An 18,122-nucleotide genomic window follows, 5' to 3' on the forward strand; every position below is an offset into this window, starting at 1 on the left:
CACTCTTCAGTGTCGCCCCTAGAGAAAAGCAGTCAATCACTCCCCTCTCCCTGGTCTCCGGCCGCACTCCGTGCTCACGCAGCCTGTGACTGAGCGTTTCTATCTCTGGCACCTGACCCCATGTGGAGTCTCCAAACCCAGCAGATTCCTGCAGTGAGCTCTTGCACCACTCCTCTTGGGGGAGGAAGGGGAGTCTCCCCAGATCTACCGCTTGATGGGCCCCTGCTGAAAGAGCAGTGGCCCGACTGTGCTGTGGATCACGGTTTATGGCAACCCCAAGCTGAGAGCCCCCTCCCCAGCTCTATCTTTGCAGCTGGCTTCCCCTCTCCGATACCTGGGAGCTGTGCTGCACTCGGGCACCCCTGGTCTTTCTGTGACTCCGAGGGTCCTGAGACCACACTGTCCCAGCGAGGGTTCCACCCCCCGCTTAGCCACTGGAGCGACATCCCTCAGTGGAGCCGACTTCTAAAAGTTCCAATTTTGTGCTCCAGGGCTCTATCACTTGCCAGAAGCGGCGGACGGAGGCCCCCTCCCCTGCCATCTATCCTCCCGAATATTGCCTCAGATTCACTTCTCCGCATGTCCTACCTTCCAGAAAGTGGTCGCTTGTCTGTTCAGAGAATTGCTGGCTATTCTTTTCTTCAATCTCCTGTTGAGTTCATAGGTGTTCAGAATGGTTTGATCCCTATCTAGCTGAATTCCTGGGACCAGACGAAATCCAGGTCTTCTATTCCTCCACCATCTTGCTCCTCCTCATTGAAACATCTTTTAAGAGATGTGTTTCCAGAAGAAGTAAATGCAACCTAAAGGAAGAACTGCTGTGGTCCCCTCATGATGAGTATTCTCAGGGCAGACACTGAAGACCAGCCCAGTTTGGGGCTTTCATGAGGTTTGTTGTGAGGAATAGGAGACATTGTATCACCATGGAAAACATTATGCTTTTTCATTCCTGGAGAGCTCAGTGCGAGGTGTCAGGGGCCTTGAAATCCAGGCCATGACTATTTTCCATGAACCAGAACCTAAATCCCCACCAAGAGACTGCAGGAAAGTGAAAGAAGCAGAATCTCCTGCAAGAGGTAAGCAGCTGCTTAACAAAACGGTGTGGGACAACACTCATTCAAGTCCACCAGCTCGGGGCTCTCAGAATGAATTTGTTTTATTTCTGATATTAAGGGAAAAACTCTCAGTTTTTCACCGTTGAGTATGATGTCAGCAATGGGGTTTTCATATTATGTTTGTCTTTATTATGTTGAGGTAAGTTCCTTCTAAACCTACTTTGTTGAGGGTTTTTATCATGATGGCTGTTGTACTTTGTCAGATTCTTTTTCTGCATCTATTGAAATGATCATATGGTTTTTATACTTTCTGTTGTTGAAGTGATATATCACGTTGATTGATACTGAACCACCCTTGCAGCCCAGGAAAAAATCCCACTTGATCGTGGTGAATGATTTGTTGGATTTGATTTGCTAATATTTGGTTGAGGATTTTGCATTTAGGTTTATCAGAGATATTGGTTTGTAGTTCCCTCTGAATCTGTCTCTTTTTGTAGTGTCTTTGTCTGGTTATCAGGGTATAGGTGGCCTCATAGAATGAATTTGAAAGCTTTCTTTCCTCTTCTGTTTTTCAGAGCAGTTTGAGAAGAATAGGAATTAGCTCTTCCTTAAATGGTAGAATTCACCTTTGAAGATGTCTGGTCCTAGACTTTCTATTGTCAAAGTTTTTTGATTGCTGATTCAATCTCCCATGCTGGTGATCAGTCTTTTCAGATTTTTTATTTCTTCCTGATCAAGTTTGGGGAGGTTATATGTTTCTACTTCTTCTTCTTGCCCAATTTGTTGGCATATAATTTTTCATAATATTCTCATAACCCTTGTTATTTCTGTGGTGTTGGTTGTTATTTCTCATCTTTGATTTCTGATTTTGTATTTTTGAGTCCTCTCTTTCTTTTGATGAGTCTGGCTAAAGGTTTATCAATTTTGTTGATCTTTTCAAAGAACCAGCTCCTGGTTTCATTGATCTGTTCTATTGTTTTTTTAATTTCTATTTTGCTTATTTCTTCTCTAATCTTTATTATTTCCTTCCTTCTGCTAGTTTTGGGTTTTGCTTGTTGTTATTTTTTCTAGCTCCCTTAAATGTAAGGTTAAGTTTTTTATTTGAGGTTTTTCTTGCTTCTTGAGGTAGGCCTGTATTGCTATAAACTTCCCTTTAGAACAGCTTTTGCTGCATCCCAAAGATTTTAGACCATTGTGTTTTCATTTTCATTTGTCTCCATGTATTTTTCGATTTCCTCTTTGATTTCTTGGTTGACCCATTCATTGTTTAGTAGCATGTTATTTAGCCTCCATGTATGTGTGTCTTTTCAGATTTTTTTTCTTGTAGTTGATTTCTAGTTTCATAGTGTTGTGGTCAGAAAAGATGCATGGTGTGACTTCAATCTTTGTGAACCTGTTGAGACTTGCTTTGTGGCCTAATATGTGATCTATTCTGGAGAATGTTCCATGTGCACTTGAAAAGAATGTGTATTCCACTGTTTTAGGATGGAATGTTCTGAATATATATGTTAGATCCATGTGGTCCAATGTGTAATTCATAGCCACTGTTTCCTTATTCATTTACTGTTTAGATGGTCTATCCATTGATGTAAGGGGTGTTAAAGTCCCCTACTATTATTGTATTAGTATCAATTATTTCCTTTATGTTTATTATTAGCTGCTCTATGTATTTAGGTGTTCCCATCTTCTTGTTGGATGGTTCTCTGTATGATTATGCAGTGTCCTTCTTTGTCTCCTGTTACAGTCTTTGTTTTAAAGTCCATTTTGTCTGATATAAGTGTTGCTACCCTGGCTTTCTTTTCACTTCCATTTGCATGATAAATGCTTTTGCATCTCTTCACTTTCAGTCTGCATGCATGTGTCTTTAGATCTGAGATGGGTCTTTTGTAGGCAGTATATAGGTGGGTTTTCCTTTTTAAAAAAGATTTTATTTACTTATTTATTTGACAGAGAGAGCATGAGCAGGGGAGAAGAGAAGAGGGGGAGGAGTAGAGGGAAAAAGAATCCCAGGTAGAATCTGTGTTGAGCATGGAGTCCTACAAAGGGCTCAATCTCACAATCCTGAGATCATGACCTGAGCTGAAACCAGGAGTTGGATGCTTAGCCAACTGAGCCACCAGGCGCCCTGATGGGTCTTGCTTTTTTATCCATTCTGTCACCCTATGTCTTTTGATTGGAATGTCTAGTCCACTTATATTCAAAGTAATTATTGAGAGGTATGCACTTATTGCCATTTTGTTACTTGTTTAATGGTTGTTTTTGTAGTTCTTATGTTCCTTTCTTTTCTCATTCTCCTCTTTCAAGGTTTGCTGGCTTTCTTTATTGATATACCTAGGTTCCCTTCTCTTTATTTTTTGCATATCTAATACTGGTTTTGATTTGTGGTTACCTTTAGGTCTATATGTAACATCTTATGCATATAGCAGTCTATATTAGGTTGATGGTTGCTTAAGTTTGAACCCATTCTAAAAGCACTAAATTTTTATTCCTCTCCCCTGCCACATTTTAGGTATATGGTGTCATACTTTATGTCCTTTTATTTTGTGATTCCCTTGACTGATTTTTTATAGATATACTTAATTTTACTGCTTTTATGCTTCCTACTTATCTTACTCCTGCTTATGGCCTTTCCTTTCCACTCACAGAGTTCCCATTAACATTTCATGTAAGGCTGACTTAGTGGTCATGAATTCCTCCAAGTCTGTCTGGCAAACTCTCTACCCTCTCTTCTTCTATTCTGAATGATAGCTTTGTTGAATGGAGTATTCTTGGTGGCAGGTTTTTCTATTTCAGCACTTTGAATATTTCATGCCACTCTCTTCTGCCTGAAATGTTTCTGCTGAAAAATCAGCTAGTTCTCTTACAGGGTATTTCTTGTATGTAGCTACATTTTTTTTCTCTTGCTGATTTAAAAATTCTTTAGCACTACTTTTTGCCCTTTTAATTACCATGTGCCTTGGTGTGGACCTCCTTGGGTTGATTTTGATGGGGGCTCTTTGTGCTTCCTAAATCTGGATTTCTGTTTCCTTCTCCACATTTGGGAAGTTTTCAGCTATTATTTCCTAAATAAAATTTCCTCCCCCCCCCCCTTTTCTCTGTCTTCTCCTTCTTGAATCCTTATAATGCAACTGTTATTACACTTGATGGTGTGGTTGAGTTTCCTTAATCTATTTTCATTTTTTTAAATTCTTTTTTTCTCTCCTGTTCAGCTTGATTGCTTTCCATTACTCTGTCCTCCAAGTCACTGATGTATTCTTCTGATTCCTCTTGTGTACTATTTTTGTCCCTCTAGTGTATTTTTAACTTCAGTTATTGAGTTCTTCATCTCTGATTGGTTCTTTTTTATGTTTTCTCTCTTTGTTGTGTGTCTCACTGAGTCCTTCACTCTTTTCTCCATTCCAGTGGGTATGTTTATGACCATTACTTTAAATTCTCTATCAAGCATTTCCTTATCTCCGTTTCATTTAGCTTCCTTGTGATTTTGTCCTGTCCTTTCATTTGGGACATATTCCTTTGTCTCCTCATTTTGTCTAACTCTCTGTGTCTGTTATCTATGTGCTATGAAAGTCAGCTACATCTCTGGCTCTTGAAAGTCATGGACGTGTGAGGAGGTGGTCCTATAGTGCCCTGCAGTAGAATACCCCCTGTTCACCAGACCCTGGAATTTCAGGGGTGTTTCCTGTGTGTGTTGTGTGTGCCCTACTGTTGTGGCTGAGTTGTGTTTGCCTTCAGTCTAGTCATTCTGCAAAGGCTGTCTGCCTGTTGTGGTCAGGGTTTGGTCCCTGTGTTGTAATTTTGCCAGTCTGGGATTGCCTTGAGCTTGAGTTGAGTCAGATCAAGGGTTTGCCAGAGCTTCAGTAGCACCAAACAGCAAGGTGTTCTCCCTGTGTTGTCCCCTTGAGATACTTTTGTTGGTGGGTGGGACCAGCAGTCAGTCCCGAAATCTGCCCCCAGCCCATTGCTGTGTGTGGTTGGACTGGTGTGTGTGGTTATCTTCCCCTCTCCCTGGGGCAGGAATCGCTTGGAGCTGTGGTGACCCCTTTTTGGGCTGCTTGCACAATGCCAGCCTTGGATGGACTCCTGCCAAGGATGGTTCCACAGGAGACATGGGATCAGAGTGAGTAGCCACAGCAAGGTCTGTCAGTATGTAGGGAGGTGACCTGCAACTGCCTGGGACAACTCTGCTGAGGCCAGCTTGGTTGGAGAGGGCAGATCTGCAGAAGACTGTGGGGCAGGGCATGCTTTTAGAAAGGTTGGTGGGGTTATTCCTGCTGTGCTGGTTCTGGCAGGTGTCCATGTATCTACACTGGAGGGTGGGGGTGGGAAATGGCTCCTGCCAGCTCCTTTGTTCCTAGAGAAGTCTCCCAAAGATCCTTGCCCCTCCAGCACAAACTCTGAGATAGTAAAATAAATCCCCCTCTTGTATACCCCTGGTGTTTTTCAAATTTCTCCTTCTAAGTTGAATCTCAGTGGGGCTGTTTGTTGTGCTGTCTCTTTAAGGGTGGGGGCTCAGTTTCCTCTCAGCCTCCACTTTCCCAGAGCTGAGCCCAATGATTTTTTTTAAGTTCTGGGTGCTAAGCCTCATTGATTTTAAGAGATTGCAAAGCCAGACCCCTCTGCCTTTCAAAGCCAAATGTTATGGAGATTCCTTTTTCAGGTGCCTGTCCCCTGTGCCTGGGGTGCTTGGTATGGGTTCTGTTCCTCTTTGCACTCACTGCATTCTTCCCTTTTGTGGACAGTCCTGCAGGTCCATTTAGCTCCCACCATGTCTTTGCCCTCCTCAAGGTGGTCTCTTTTCAACATATTGGTGTGGAGAGTCTCTTCTGCCAGTCTATGTTTTTTTTCTGGTTATTTACACTGATAGGGATATATCTAGTTGCAGCTATGGGATGAGGTGAGCCTAGGATCTTCCTACTCTGCCATCTCCCCACAAGTCCTTGCTCTAGGAAGTGCTCCTGGCATTTAGCACATGGGGTGGGGTTTGGGAGGTAGGCTGGCATGGATACTAAATATCCTGTCCTGCATTCAGCAGTCCTATACAAGAAATAATTGTTTGCTCAGTATGGCAGTGTTATCACTTTGGTTGAGAAATGCTGACTCAGTGCAGTAAGAGAAAAAATTTGAGGTATGAGGATTAGAAATAAGAAGCAAAACTATATTTGCAGACAATTTATTCATTTAGAAAATCAAATGAAATTACAAATTATCAGAACTAAGAACCTGAGTTCGAGATAGGTGATTGTGGAAATGACATGCAAAGATCAGTAGCTTTCCTATATGAGCAATATATGATTAGAAATATTTGAAAATATCATATTCCTTTTTTTAAAGATTTTATTTATTCATTTGTCAGAGAGAGAGAGAGACAGAGAGAGAGAGAGAGTACAAGCAGGGGGAACGGCAGGCAGAGGGAGAAGCAGGCTCCCTGCTGAGCAAGGAGCACAATGCAGGACCTGATCCCAGAACCCTGGGATCATGACCTGAGCCGAAGGCAGACATTTAACCGACTGAGCCACCCAGGTGTCCCTGAAAATATCATATTCTTAAAGCAACAAATAACCTAAGAAAGTCACTTAAAAACATGTGCACAGAATTATGGAGAAAAATATAGTGTTCCTTAAGCATGTGAACAAAGATTTTATAAAAAGAGAAGCATATGGGAGGCCTGGGTGGCTCAGTAGGTTAAGCGTCTGCCTTAGGCTTGGGTCATGATCTCAGGTTCGTGGGATCGAACCCTATATTGGGCTTCTTGCTCAGCGGGGAGTCTGCTTTTCTCTCTCTCTCATCTGCCCCTCCTCCCTGCTCATTCTCTCTGTCTCTCTCAAATAAATAAAATCTTAAAAAAAAGAGAGAGAGAGAGAAGCATACCATGTTTATAAATAGGAAGACTCCTGCTTGAATAGATATTATTTCTCCCCTAAACATTTTATACCTTCAAGCAATTCTAATCCAAATCCCTATTCCCAGTATAACTGTGTCTATGTAAATCAGTATCTTTCCTCTTCTCTTCCCAGAAATCACACAAAAGCAACAAGCACAAAAGAACTCCCACAAATTACACTTTCAGTGAAACTAAAAAAAAAAAAAAAAAAAAAAAATCGGTGAACTACTACTAAGTATTTGTTAGGACTACAAAAAGCAACTGAGATTAGGCAGAAACAATGTGGGAGGAAGTAAGGAAGCATGGGCTATGGGAGAGCATCAGGGGAATCTCAGAAGGCTTGAGCAAAATTATACCTTTGGGAGGCAAGTTTGGCAATATCCAGAAAAATTTAAAGTGATTATATTTTATGATCTAGCTGCTAGACTTTAGATCCTTCTAAGGATGCTAGAGAAATTCGCATATGGCATGAGACCAGTACAAGGATGTTTGTTGCAGCATTACTATGTGTAATCAAAAAATTGAAGCAATCTAAAACATCAATTTTTAGAAGATAGCTTAAATTGTGTTAGAGTCCTACAATGGAAGAATGAAATTAGATCTCTGCGTATCAGTGTGACTAGTGTCCCCAAAACAAACTTGAGTAAAAAAGCAAGTTGCAGAATACTTATAGTAAAATCTCATGTATGTAAAAATCAAAGACAATGTTATATTTTTACTTATGTATAGTTCATTTTTTCCCAGCTTTATTGAGATATAATAGACATACTATGTAAGTTTAAGGCATACCATGTGATGATTTTATATACATATATTTTGCAAAATGATTACCACAATAATATTAATTAACAGACCCATCACCTCACATAGTACCATTTTTTTGGTATGTGTGGTGAGAACATTTAAGATCTACTCTCTTGTCAACTTTCAAGTACACAATACAGTATTGTTAACTATAGTCATTATGCTGTATATTAAATATCCAGAACTTATTCATCATATAACTGAAAATTTGTACCCTTTGACCACTTTCACCCATTTCTCCCACCCCTTGCCCCTGGCAACCATCAGTCTACTCTCTGTTTCTATGAATTCAGTTTTTTTAGATTCCAGACATACTTGAGATCATACAGTATTTGTCTTTTTGTCTGACTTATTCTACTTAGCATAATGCCCTCAAGTTTCATTCATGTTGTCACAAATGGCAGGATTTCCTTTTTGTATGGCTGAATTTTATATATTTTATATTGCATATAAAATAAAATTTATCACATATTATAGTCAATATATGTCAATTATATTTAATATGTTATATAGGAATTATATACATTTATATCTTTTTTTTATACATTCATGTGTTGATGAACACTTAAGTTGTTTCCATGTCTTAGCTACTGTAAATAATGCTGCAGTGAACATGGGGGGTACAGATATCTCTTTGAGATAGTAATTTCATATCCTTCAGATATATTCCCAGAAGTGGAATTGCTGAATCATATGGTACCTCTATTTTTAATTTTTTGAGGAACCTCCATACTATTTTTCATAGTGGCTGTAGCAATTACATTCCTGCGAACAGTGTACTAGAGTTCCCTTTTTTCTATATCTTTGTCAGCATTTGTTATCTCTTGTCTTTTTGAAAACACGTATCCTAACAGGTGTGAAGTAATATCTCATTGTGTTTTTCTTTTGTAGTTCTCTGATAATTAGTGATGTTGGGTACCTTCCATGTACCTGCTGGCCATTTGTATATCTTCTTTGGAAAAATGTCTATTCAGGTCCTTTGTCCATTTTTTAATTGCATTATTTTGGTTTTTGCTATTGATTTGTAGGAGTTCCTAATATATTTAGGATATTAACCCCTTATCAGATGTATGGTTTGAAAATATTTTCTTCCACTCCATAGGTTGCCATTTCATTTTGTTGCTCATTTCTTTTGCTGTGCAGAAGCTTTTTAGTTTGATGTCCCATTTGATTTATTTTTGCTTTGTTGTTTGTGCTTTTGGTGCCATATACAAAAAATCATTGCCAAAACCAATATCAAGAAGATTTTCCCCTATGTTTTCTTCTAGGAGTTTTACATTTAAGTATTTAATCCATTTCAAGTTAATTTTTATGATTGGTGTAAGTTAGGGATTCAGTTTCACTCTTCTACATGCCAATATCCAATTTTCCCAGCCCCACTTATTGAAGAAAGTATGTTTCCCACTGAGTTTTCTTGGCTCCCTTGTCAAATATTAGTTGATGATATTTGGGTTTATTTCTGGGCTCTTGAATCTGTTTCATTGGTCTATGCTTTTGTTTTTATGTCAATACTATTTTGTTTTGATGACTGTAGCTTTGTAATATAGTTTGAAACCAGGAAGTATGATGCCTTCAGCTTTGTTCTTCTTTCTCAAGTTGCTTTGGCTCTTTGGGTTTTTTTTTTTTTTATGGTGCCATATGAATTTTACAATTGTTTTTTCTATTTCTGTAAAAAATGTCATTGGGATCTTACTAGAGATTGTGTTGAATCTGTGGATGACGTTGTGTAGTATGTATATTTTAACAAATTAATTCTTCCAATCCATGAACATGGGATATTTTTCCATTTACTTTTGTCATCTTCAATTTCTTTCATCAGTATTTTATAGTTTTTAGTGTATAGATCTTTTACGTCCTTGGTTAAATTTATTCCTATTATTATTTTAAGATTTTTTTATTTATTTGAGAGAGAGAGAGAGAGTACGAGCCGGGTGGGGAGGGGTAGAAGGAGAGGGAGAAGCAGACTCTCCACTGAGTAAGGAGCCCAAGGAGGGGCTCGATCCCAGAACCCTGGGATCATGACCTGAGCCAAAGGCAGATGCTTAACTGACTGAGCCATCCAGGTGCCCCCCTATTTTATTATTTTTGATTCAATTATAAATGGGATTATTTTCTTTGTTTTTTAGGTAGTTCATTGTTAATATATAAAAACGCAACTGATTTTTGTATGTTGATTTTATATCCTGCAACTTTATTGAATTCATTTGTTAGTTCTAACCATTTTTGATAGTCTTTATAGTTTTCTATATATAAGATCATGTTATCTGCAAACAGAAACCATTTTACCTCTTCCTTTTCAATTGGTTGACTTTTATTTCTTCTTTGCCTGATTGCTCTGGGTAGGACTTCTAGTACTATGTTGAATAGGAGTGATAAGAGTAGGCTCTTGTTTTGTTCCTGATCTTAGAGGAAAAGCTTTCAACCTCACTGTTGAGTATGATGTTAGCTGTGGGCTTGTCTATATAGTTCATTTTTGTTTCATTTCTCTAATAGAGAGGGAGTATAGAGTAGTAATAAGACCACAAGTGTCAGATTGCAATGTTCAAATCCTGATTTCTACCACTTACCAGCTGTGACCTTCTGTAAGTTACTTTGATATTTCCTTGCATTTCAAAATATTGATTTGTCTAATATAGGACATTCCAAGGTACAATTATTCAGTAGTCACGTGATATTCTTCAAATACTGTCTAGCATCTTATGTGCAACTAAAATGTCTTCTGGCTGAATAACTAACAAGAGATAGTACAGGGCACAGATAACAAGCTGTGAGGCACATCAGGAGGATGTTTGCTAATATCATTTCATCTTGTCATAACCCTTGAAGTTCAAGAGGACAGGAACTGAAAGGGAATAAACTAAATACTGAAAGGTACATGAGTTTGTCCATATGTTTCTAAAGTGCTTTGCTTCATCATCCAGGTCGAGGGCTCCCAGCAGGACAAGCTGAGGTTGAGATGATAGAACGTGCCCGGGAGAAGCGTGCTTGGGAAGCCACTCTTCCCTGTCTGAGTGACACCTCCCAGTTTGAGAAGAGGAGGAGGATGATGAATGCGATGGAGAGGAAGGAGTGGGCCTTCAGAGAGCAGGAGATTGAAAAGTAAGTTCTAGATTACCCAGACAGTTGCACCTGTGCTGGTGGAGTAATGTAAATACTTTTTATCTGTAAAGCATTTTCCCAAATGTATGGGTTTAAAAGCAACCTTCTACCTATAGAGATAGAAAGTTGGGTTTCTGGTTCTTTTGGGAATAATAGCTCTATAATTTTCTCTCTAACAATATAAAAATGTATAATGCCCTCCTTGTGTGTAAAGTTAAGCATGGAACCCAGATTTGAAGAATTCCTCAAAACATCTGTGATTCTTCTCTTCCTTTTTCTCTTTAAAGATTTTATTTATTTGACAGAGAGAGATACAGCGAGAGAGGGAACACAAGCAGTGGGAGTGGGAGAGGGAGAAGCAGGCTTCCCGCCGAGCAGGGAACCCGATGCGGGGCTCAATCCCAGGAACCTGGGACCATGACCTGAGCCGAAGGCAGACGCTTAATGACTGAGCCACCCAGGCGCCCCTTCCTTTTTCTCTTTAGAGAAATTCTAGACTATCATAGAATCCCACTGAAATGCCTTTTTTTTTTTTTAAGAGTTTTAAAATTTATTTGACAGAGAGAGCAAGCACACGCAGAGGGAACTGCAGAGGGAGAGGGAGAAGTAGGCTCCCCGCTGAGCAGGGAGCCCTATGTGGGGCTTGATCCCAGGACTCTGGGATCATGACCTGAGCTAAAGGCAGACGCTTAACTGACTAAGCTACCCAGGCACCCCTGAAATGTCTTTCTTTTTAAATTTTTAAACTATAGTTCATTAACATACACTGCAATATTGGTTTCAGGATTAGAATTTAGTGGTTCATCACTTATATAGAATACCCAGTGCTCATCACAACAAGCGTCCTCCTTAATCCCCATCACCCATCTAGCCCATCCCCTTCCCACCTCCCTGCATCAACCCTCAGTTTGTTCTCCATTGGTAAGAGTCTCTTATGGTTTGCTTCCCTCTCTCCTTTTTCTTCCCCTTTCCATATGTTCATCTGTTTTGTTTCTTAAAATCTACATATGAGTGAAATCATATGGTATTTGCCTTTCTCTGACTGACTTATTTCACTCAACGTAATATACTCTAGCTCCATCCACTTTGTTACAAATGGCAACATTTCCTTATTTTTTCATGGCCGAGTAACATTCCTGTGTGTGTGTGTATGCCGTATCTTCTTTATCCCTTCATCAGCCTTTCAAACTGACCCTTTCTGTTCATTCCCCGTGCCACTCTGCCTGGGCCTAGGCCCTCTTCATATCCATCAGCCTCCTAGCTAATTCTCTTATTCCTCCCGGTGTTGGATTCACAGTCAGGACACCTTGGGTTCTAGCTACAGCTAATGGGGCATTTTCTATTTAAAAGACAAATTGTGGAATTCCTCAATTAAGAGATGAGCTCACGGTGCATAAATAACACTATGCTGAGGTACTTCTGGTTTTCAATCATTTAACTAATGTATTTTCAGTAATGAGGCTGTCCTTGGAATGTGTGGAAAGGATGAAAACCTCACAATTACAACTCCCTAGCAGTAGAGAAAGGAAAGGGGCGCCTGGGTGGCTCAGTCGTTGGGCGTCTGCCTTCGGCTCGGGTCATGATCCCAGGGTCCCGGGATCGAGCCCCGCATTGGGCTCCCTGCTCAGCCAGGAGCCTGCTTCTCCCTCTCCCACTCCCCCTGCTTGTGTTCCCTCTCTCGCTGTGTCTCTCTCTGTCAAATAAATAAATAAAAATCTTAAAAAAAAAAAAAAAGAAATGCAGAAGAGGGGCGCCTGGGTGGCTCAGTCGTTGGGCGTCTGCCTTCGGCTCGGGTCATGATCCCAGGGTCCCGGGATCGAGCCCTGCATCGGGCTCCCTGCTCAGCAGGAAGCCTGCTTCTCCTTCTCCCACTTCCCCTGCTTCTGTTCCCTTTCTCGCTGTGTCTCTCTCTGTCAAATAAATAAATAAAATCTTAAAAAAAAAAAGGAAGGAAGGAAGGGAACTTGATGAGGTTGTCCTTTGCCCTAGGCTGAGCTGAGGCGCTTCACTGCTCATCGCAATGCCACCACAGCCCCTGACAGTGTGCTTACACAAAAGAGAGTTAAGAACCAAGACAATTAGAGACTCAGCGTGGTTCTGAATTCAAAATATGTTTATCTTTTTACAACACCTTCTATTAACCCTGAATCCAGACTGTGTGGTGTTTTGGTAAAAGCTTGCAATTAAAGAATGCAAAGTAGGTATCGGATGCCCAATCCCGTCTGTAGAAAATTAAATTTATTGCTGCAATTTGGAGAGATATATTCTTATCAGAAGGGCATTAAAAACATTTAAAATGTTCCTGGCTCGTTCTGTTTGGGGTGGGTGGAGATTTGGGAAAATTATTGTGAGAAGGTAGCCTCTGAGCTGGGTGTTGAAGGGTTAGTAAGAAGCCATCAGGTAGAAAATATTAGTGATGATGATGATGATATTCACAGAGCATGTTAAGTTGCAGAGTGCTTACTATGTGTTGGAGCCATGTTCCAAGCCACTAGTTCTCAAATTGTGGTCCACAAACCAGCAGCATCAGCATTACCTGGGAATTTGTTAGAAATCCAGATTTTCGGGCACCATCCCAGACCTACTGAGTCAGGTGGTCGACTCCAGATTATCTGATGCATGCTCAACTGTTGTACCATGTTGTATACATTAACTCATCTAATGCTCACAACAACCTTATGGGACAGATATGATTATGTCCATTTTATGACTGAAGGAATTGAGGTAAGTGATGAATTTGAGAACGAACTTAGGATTTCTAAGTCCAGAGAGAAAGGTGACTATTGGTTTGTGGCTTATTTTTAAAAACACCTGTTTCTCCATATTCACTTTTCACTACTTCCCCACCCTCCCCGGTATGTTTGCTTTGAGAAGCTCCACCAGTATGACATGTTAGCTCTGTCTCTAGTCCTTTGAGTTGAACTTTCCTCTGCTGAGGCCTCACTTTTCCCTTGTCTATGTGGCAAATCTCAATCCTTGTTTATCCTCAAGACTACAGAGTTAATGGCTCCTGTAAAGAAGCCCTCCCCACCTTCCTGGATCCACTGGGAATAGTGCTAGACATAGATGCTCTGTCATTTCTTCTCCCACAGTCTTCATTCTTCTGGCCTGGTATTTATCTCCTTATAAAATGCTAGTTGATATGCCTGCTCCAATAGAACAGTGCTTCTTGAGAGAAGGCGTTTTATCTTGTTCATCATTGTTTGTTTCCTGCCTGGCATTTGGTGAGCACTTAATAAATATTTGACAAATAAGTAGCTGAATAAATTACTCTATGAATTTTTAAGAAAGATTAAAATGTTCAAATGTCTATTTTAGGAAGGAAAATCTTGACAGCTGTGTGGAGCAAGATTGGAAGGAGAGAGTAGATTAGCAACTAGAGTCCAAGTTAGGAGAGGGATGATAAAAACATGAGCTAGGGAATGGATGCAAGAAGTGTTTTAGAGGAGGAATTATTAGGGGAAGGAAGAAGATGTAAGAAAGGGTAGATTTCTGGGGGAACAAAATGAGTGGGGTTTTTTCTTGAAGTTGTCAAGGGATACCTGGAAATTCAAGTAGACAGGAATTCTGGTTCAGAAATACCTGGGCCGGAGGTACAGGTTTTGAAGTCATGTGTACATTGTTGTATACACATGAGCAAGGTAGCTAGCTCTAGGAGAACAAGCTAAAGGTAAGCGGAAGGGAAACGAAGATTGATTGGATGTCTGTATGCGCCAGACACTGGCATTTTCACATTCATTCCTTAAAATATCATGCTGCCTCATTTTCTCTTCACTCATATTACTTAACTCCCCAGCCCATACCTGTGGGCCTGGAACCGTGCACAAACATCTTGTTGTTCATTTAGGCCCATCTGCCTGGAGAGCCCTTTTATTTACCTGGCATACTCTTCTTTGCCTTTCAGAAATATGCCCATACATATTCCTTTTATAGAGAGACTCACTATTGAGTTGCGTCCCCCAAACACCCAATCCACTTGTCACACTTTTGCCAGAGCAGTCTTTTTAAGTACGTGAATATGATACCAGCCCAAAAAGAGGATCCTGTTTATGGCAGGTGTTTCCCTTCTCTCTAGTAGAACACTCTGGGATACCAAATAGGTCTTTATGTTTGGTGATTTACTTAAAGACTGCAGGAGATTCGCCTGGAAATTCTAAAAAAGCTGCTGAGAAAGCGTGATGAGAATCAAAACGAAGTGAACATGAAGCACCTGAATGCCCGATGGTGTCGATTGCAGGAAGCAAAGGAGGCAAAATTGGCACGGATTCAGCACACACATGTATCAGGTAATGGTGTAATATGAACAGTGAAGAGAATGGGAGGGTTGGCTTTGCTTTGAATCTTTGATCAAACCTGATTTAGATATAATTCTCTTGAGTCCTAGTGTTATTAAATAAGTAAAGGAGATGAATTATTTCTCAAAAGTAGAAGAGTGGAAGAAAATTCCTCACTAAGAAAGCCAAGTAATGATGTTCTAACAGGTAGTCAAGTTATTGACATTATTGTGATTATTGTGATATTATTGTGTATGTTTGTGTGTGGGGTGGGGTAAGTGTAAGGGGTTGGGCTTCCCATATTCATAGGTTGAAGTCCTGGATAGAAAGCCCTATTTCTCAACCTTTTTTTTTGTTGTTGTTATTGCTCTTAAATGAGACATTTAGACATCTTTTCTCCTGCTCACCCTCTTCCATGAAATTTTAATACCATGGATATACTGTTTATCTGTTTATGTACTCTATCTGTACACATAAAAAGAGCAGTCAGTGGATGATTAGGAATGACTATATAAAATTTTTGAATTAAAATTAAAAAGGGGGCATCTGCATGGCTCAGTTGGTTAAGTGTCTGACTCTTGATTTCGGCTCAGGTCATGATCTCAGGGTCGTGAGATCAAGCCCCCACGTTGGGCTCCTCAGTGGGTGTGGAGCCTACTTAGGCTTCTCTCTCACCCTCTCCCTCTGCCCCTTGCCTCCCCCCACCTCTATCTCTCTCCCTCTCAAAAAAAAAAAATAAAAATGAATAAAAATTAAATTAAAAACTTTTAACTTATTAGTATTTAACTTTATAGTTTTATTTACTTAGTAACTTTTAATGTAATTTACTTATAAAATTGTAATGTATCAATTATATGCAAATTAGCAATTTCTATGCATATTAGAATAATCACAATATTTAAAAAAATCAAATTTGTTATTTTTCTAGCAAAAGTAGAACAATTATAAAACTTCCTTAAAATTATTATCAGTGAACTTAACTTTTAACGTTTTCTTGATGTGAGAAAATAACTTTTAACTAGATGCTAGGTATGCCTAGATCTTTAGATATTGTCAACAATTTCTTTTCAATACTTCACAATACTAATGATGGGTTGACTAGCTTGCTTATTTTATTTTATTTTTATTTTATTTTATTATTATTACTTTTTTTAATTAATTCCTCCTGTCCCTCTCTCCAGCCCTCTGGGATCAGTAGCCTTCCAAATAAACTACCTGACACATGCCTTTGTCTCAGGCTCTGCCTTTGGGGGAACCAGGCTAAGATGACCTCAAATGTCCCTTCCTCAGGGAGGCCTTCGAGACCCCCCCCAATAAGTCGGGTGCCTGTTATCTGCTTTCACTTTTTTGCCCCTGAACGTTTTTGTGTGTAAGAAAATAACATTTAAATAGCTGTGAGATATGCAGTTAGATATTGTCAACATTTTTTTCATTTCCATACTTGATATAACTAATGATGAGCTGACTAACTTTTGTAGCTAACAAACTGAGGGTTGCTAGAGGGGAGGGGGTTAAAGGAGGGCACCTGAGGTAATGAGCACTGGGTGTTATATGCAACTGATGAATCACTAAATTTTACCTCTGAAACTAATAAAAAAAAGATAAATAACAAAATTAAATAAAAATAAAACCATTTTTACTTAATTCCAAAACCCCAAGTCACACACAAAAGCATGGAGAATCAAACATAAATGCCCACAAGGCAGCTGTGGTGCATGCAGCCGCCTCTTACGATAAGACTTTGCCATCCCACAGTATGATTTTCACCCATTGGGAGTGCACAGCGTGGAGCCCTCGAACGGGGTGGATCTGTGATAGGACTGAAAGAAAAGGAGCAGGCGGAGGTAGGAAGCCTGACTCCTTAGAGTGCACAGCTGAGCCTTTTCCCTCTGTCGGCCAAACAGTTCTGAAAGCTCTAAGCTGGGATACATTATGTTTTATTCTGTTGTTAGCCAAGATGGAAAGAGATTATTGAAGAACCTGTAGTCTTCCCTCCCTTGCAATTATTTTCCTAGGAGAAAATAATTCTCCAAATCTCCACTGACCATATCTTTTTTTGGTTACTTTGAATTTCTTTCATTAGCTTGACAAACTTACTGAATACCCTTTCTTGCCTCAGAGCTTGGAATGCACTTATAAAAGATTTTTGATGAGTACCAACTGAGGATGCTAATTGACTCAGCTTCTGTCACTCCCACTTGTCTCATGATGCTCTGGGCCACACAGATGACAGACCTGGCTGCAGTGAGTGGTCATCATGAAATTCATTCAGTTCAGTAGCTTCCCTGTGAATAAAAGTAGAACTGGTTTATTATTATGCATTTATTCAGAACAATACTTTGAAGATAGTCACAGAGGTATGTTTTATTCTAGCAATCAGAAAACTTGTGGGAAAGGGAAAGAATATAGAAGGGAAGCTGGAGAGAAGGAATATCATCAGGGATTATTGTGATTATGCATCACAGGTCTATGGACCTCTGTCTCGTCTTGGTCGTTTCCCTGACAACAATTCAGAGGACTTTGTGGTAAAAAACCACTATCTCAACACCTATGAAGGTAAGCAATTTACATAATTACAAGTCCAGTATAAGAGGAGTATTGAAGTACTATAAGGGAAGTATTAGATTAAAGGCTAAACAGCAAATAATATTTTCAAGAAATAGCAATGAACACATTTAATGTTATTAATACGAGTTCATACAAATCAATAAAAACTCCTAAGACCCAAGTAAATAAATGGATATACTGGGGCACCTGGGTGGCTCAGTTGGTTAAGCTGCTGCCTTCGGCCCAGGTCATGATCCCAGGGTCCTGGGATCAAGCCCTGCATTGGGCTCCTCGCTCAGCAGGGAGCCTGCTTCTCCCTCTCCTCCCCACTCGTGCTCTCTCTCGCTGTCTCTGTCTCTCACTCTCTCTCTCAAATAAATAAATAAAATCTTAAAAAAATAAGTAAATGGATATACTGTATAACAATATAGCAGTGTTTAGCTACTAAACCTTTAAACATGT

The 18,122-nt window shown here is 39.9% G+C and overlaps 1 protein-coding gene across 1 annotated transcript in view; it reads left to right on the top strand.

Annotated features, from left to right (window-relative positions):
* CFAP91 (cilia and flagella associated protein 91) overlaps window positions 1-18,122 on the top strand; it is a 101,044-nt gene that overhangs the window by 39,890 nt on the left and 43,032 nt on the right. The window contains exons 7-9 of the mRNA XM_021692550.1: window positions 10,662-10,839; window positions 14,968-15,125; window positions 17,487-17,669. Coding sequence (XP_021548225.1) covers window positions 10,662-10,839; window positions 14,968-15,125; window positions 17,487-17,669 — 519 coding nt within the window. The remainder of the gene's footprint in view (window positions 1-10,661; window positions 10,840-14,967; window positions 15,126-17,486; window positions 17,670-18,122) is intronic.

Source organism: Neomonachus schauinslandi, chromosome 1 (genome assembly GCF_002201575.2).
Source record: "Neomonachus schauinslandi chromosome 1, ASM220157v2, whole genome shotgun sequence".
Classification (NCBI taxonomy): Eukaryota; Metazoa; Chordata; class Mammalia; order Carnivora; family Phocidae; genus Neomonachus; species Neomonachus schauinslandi.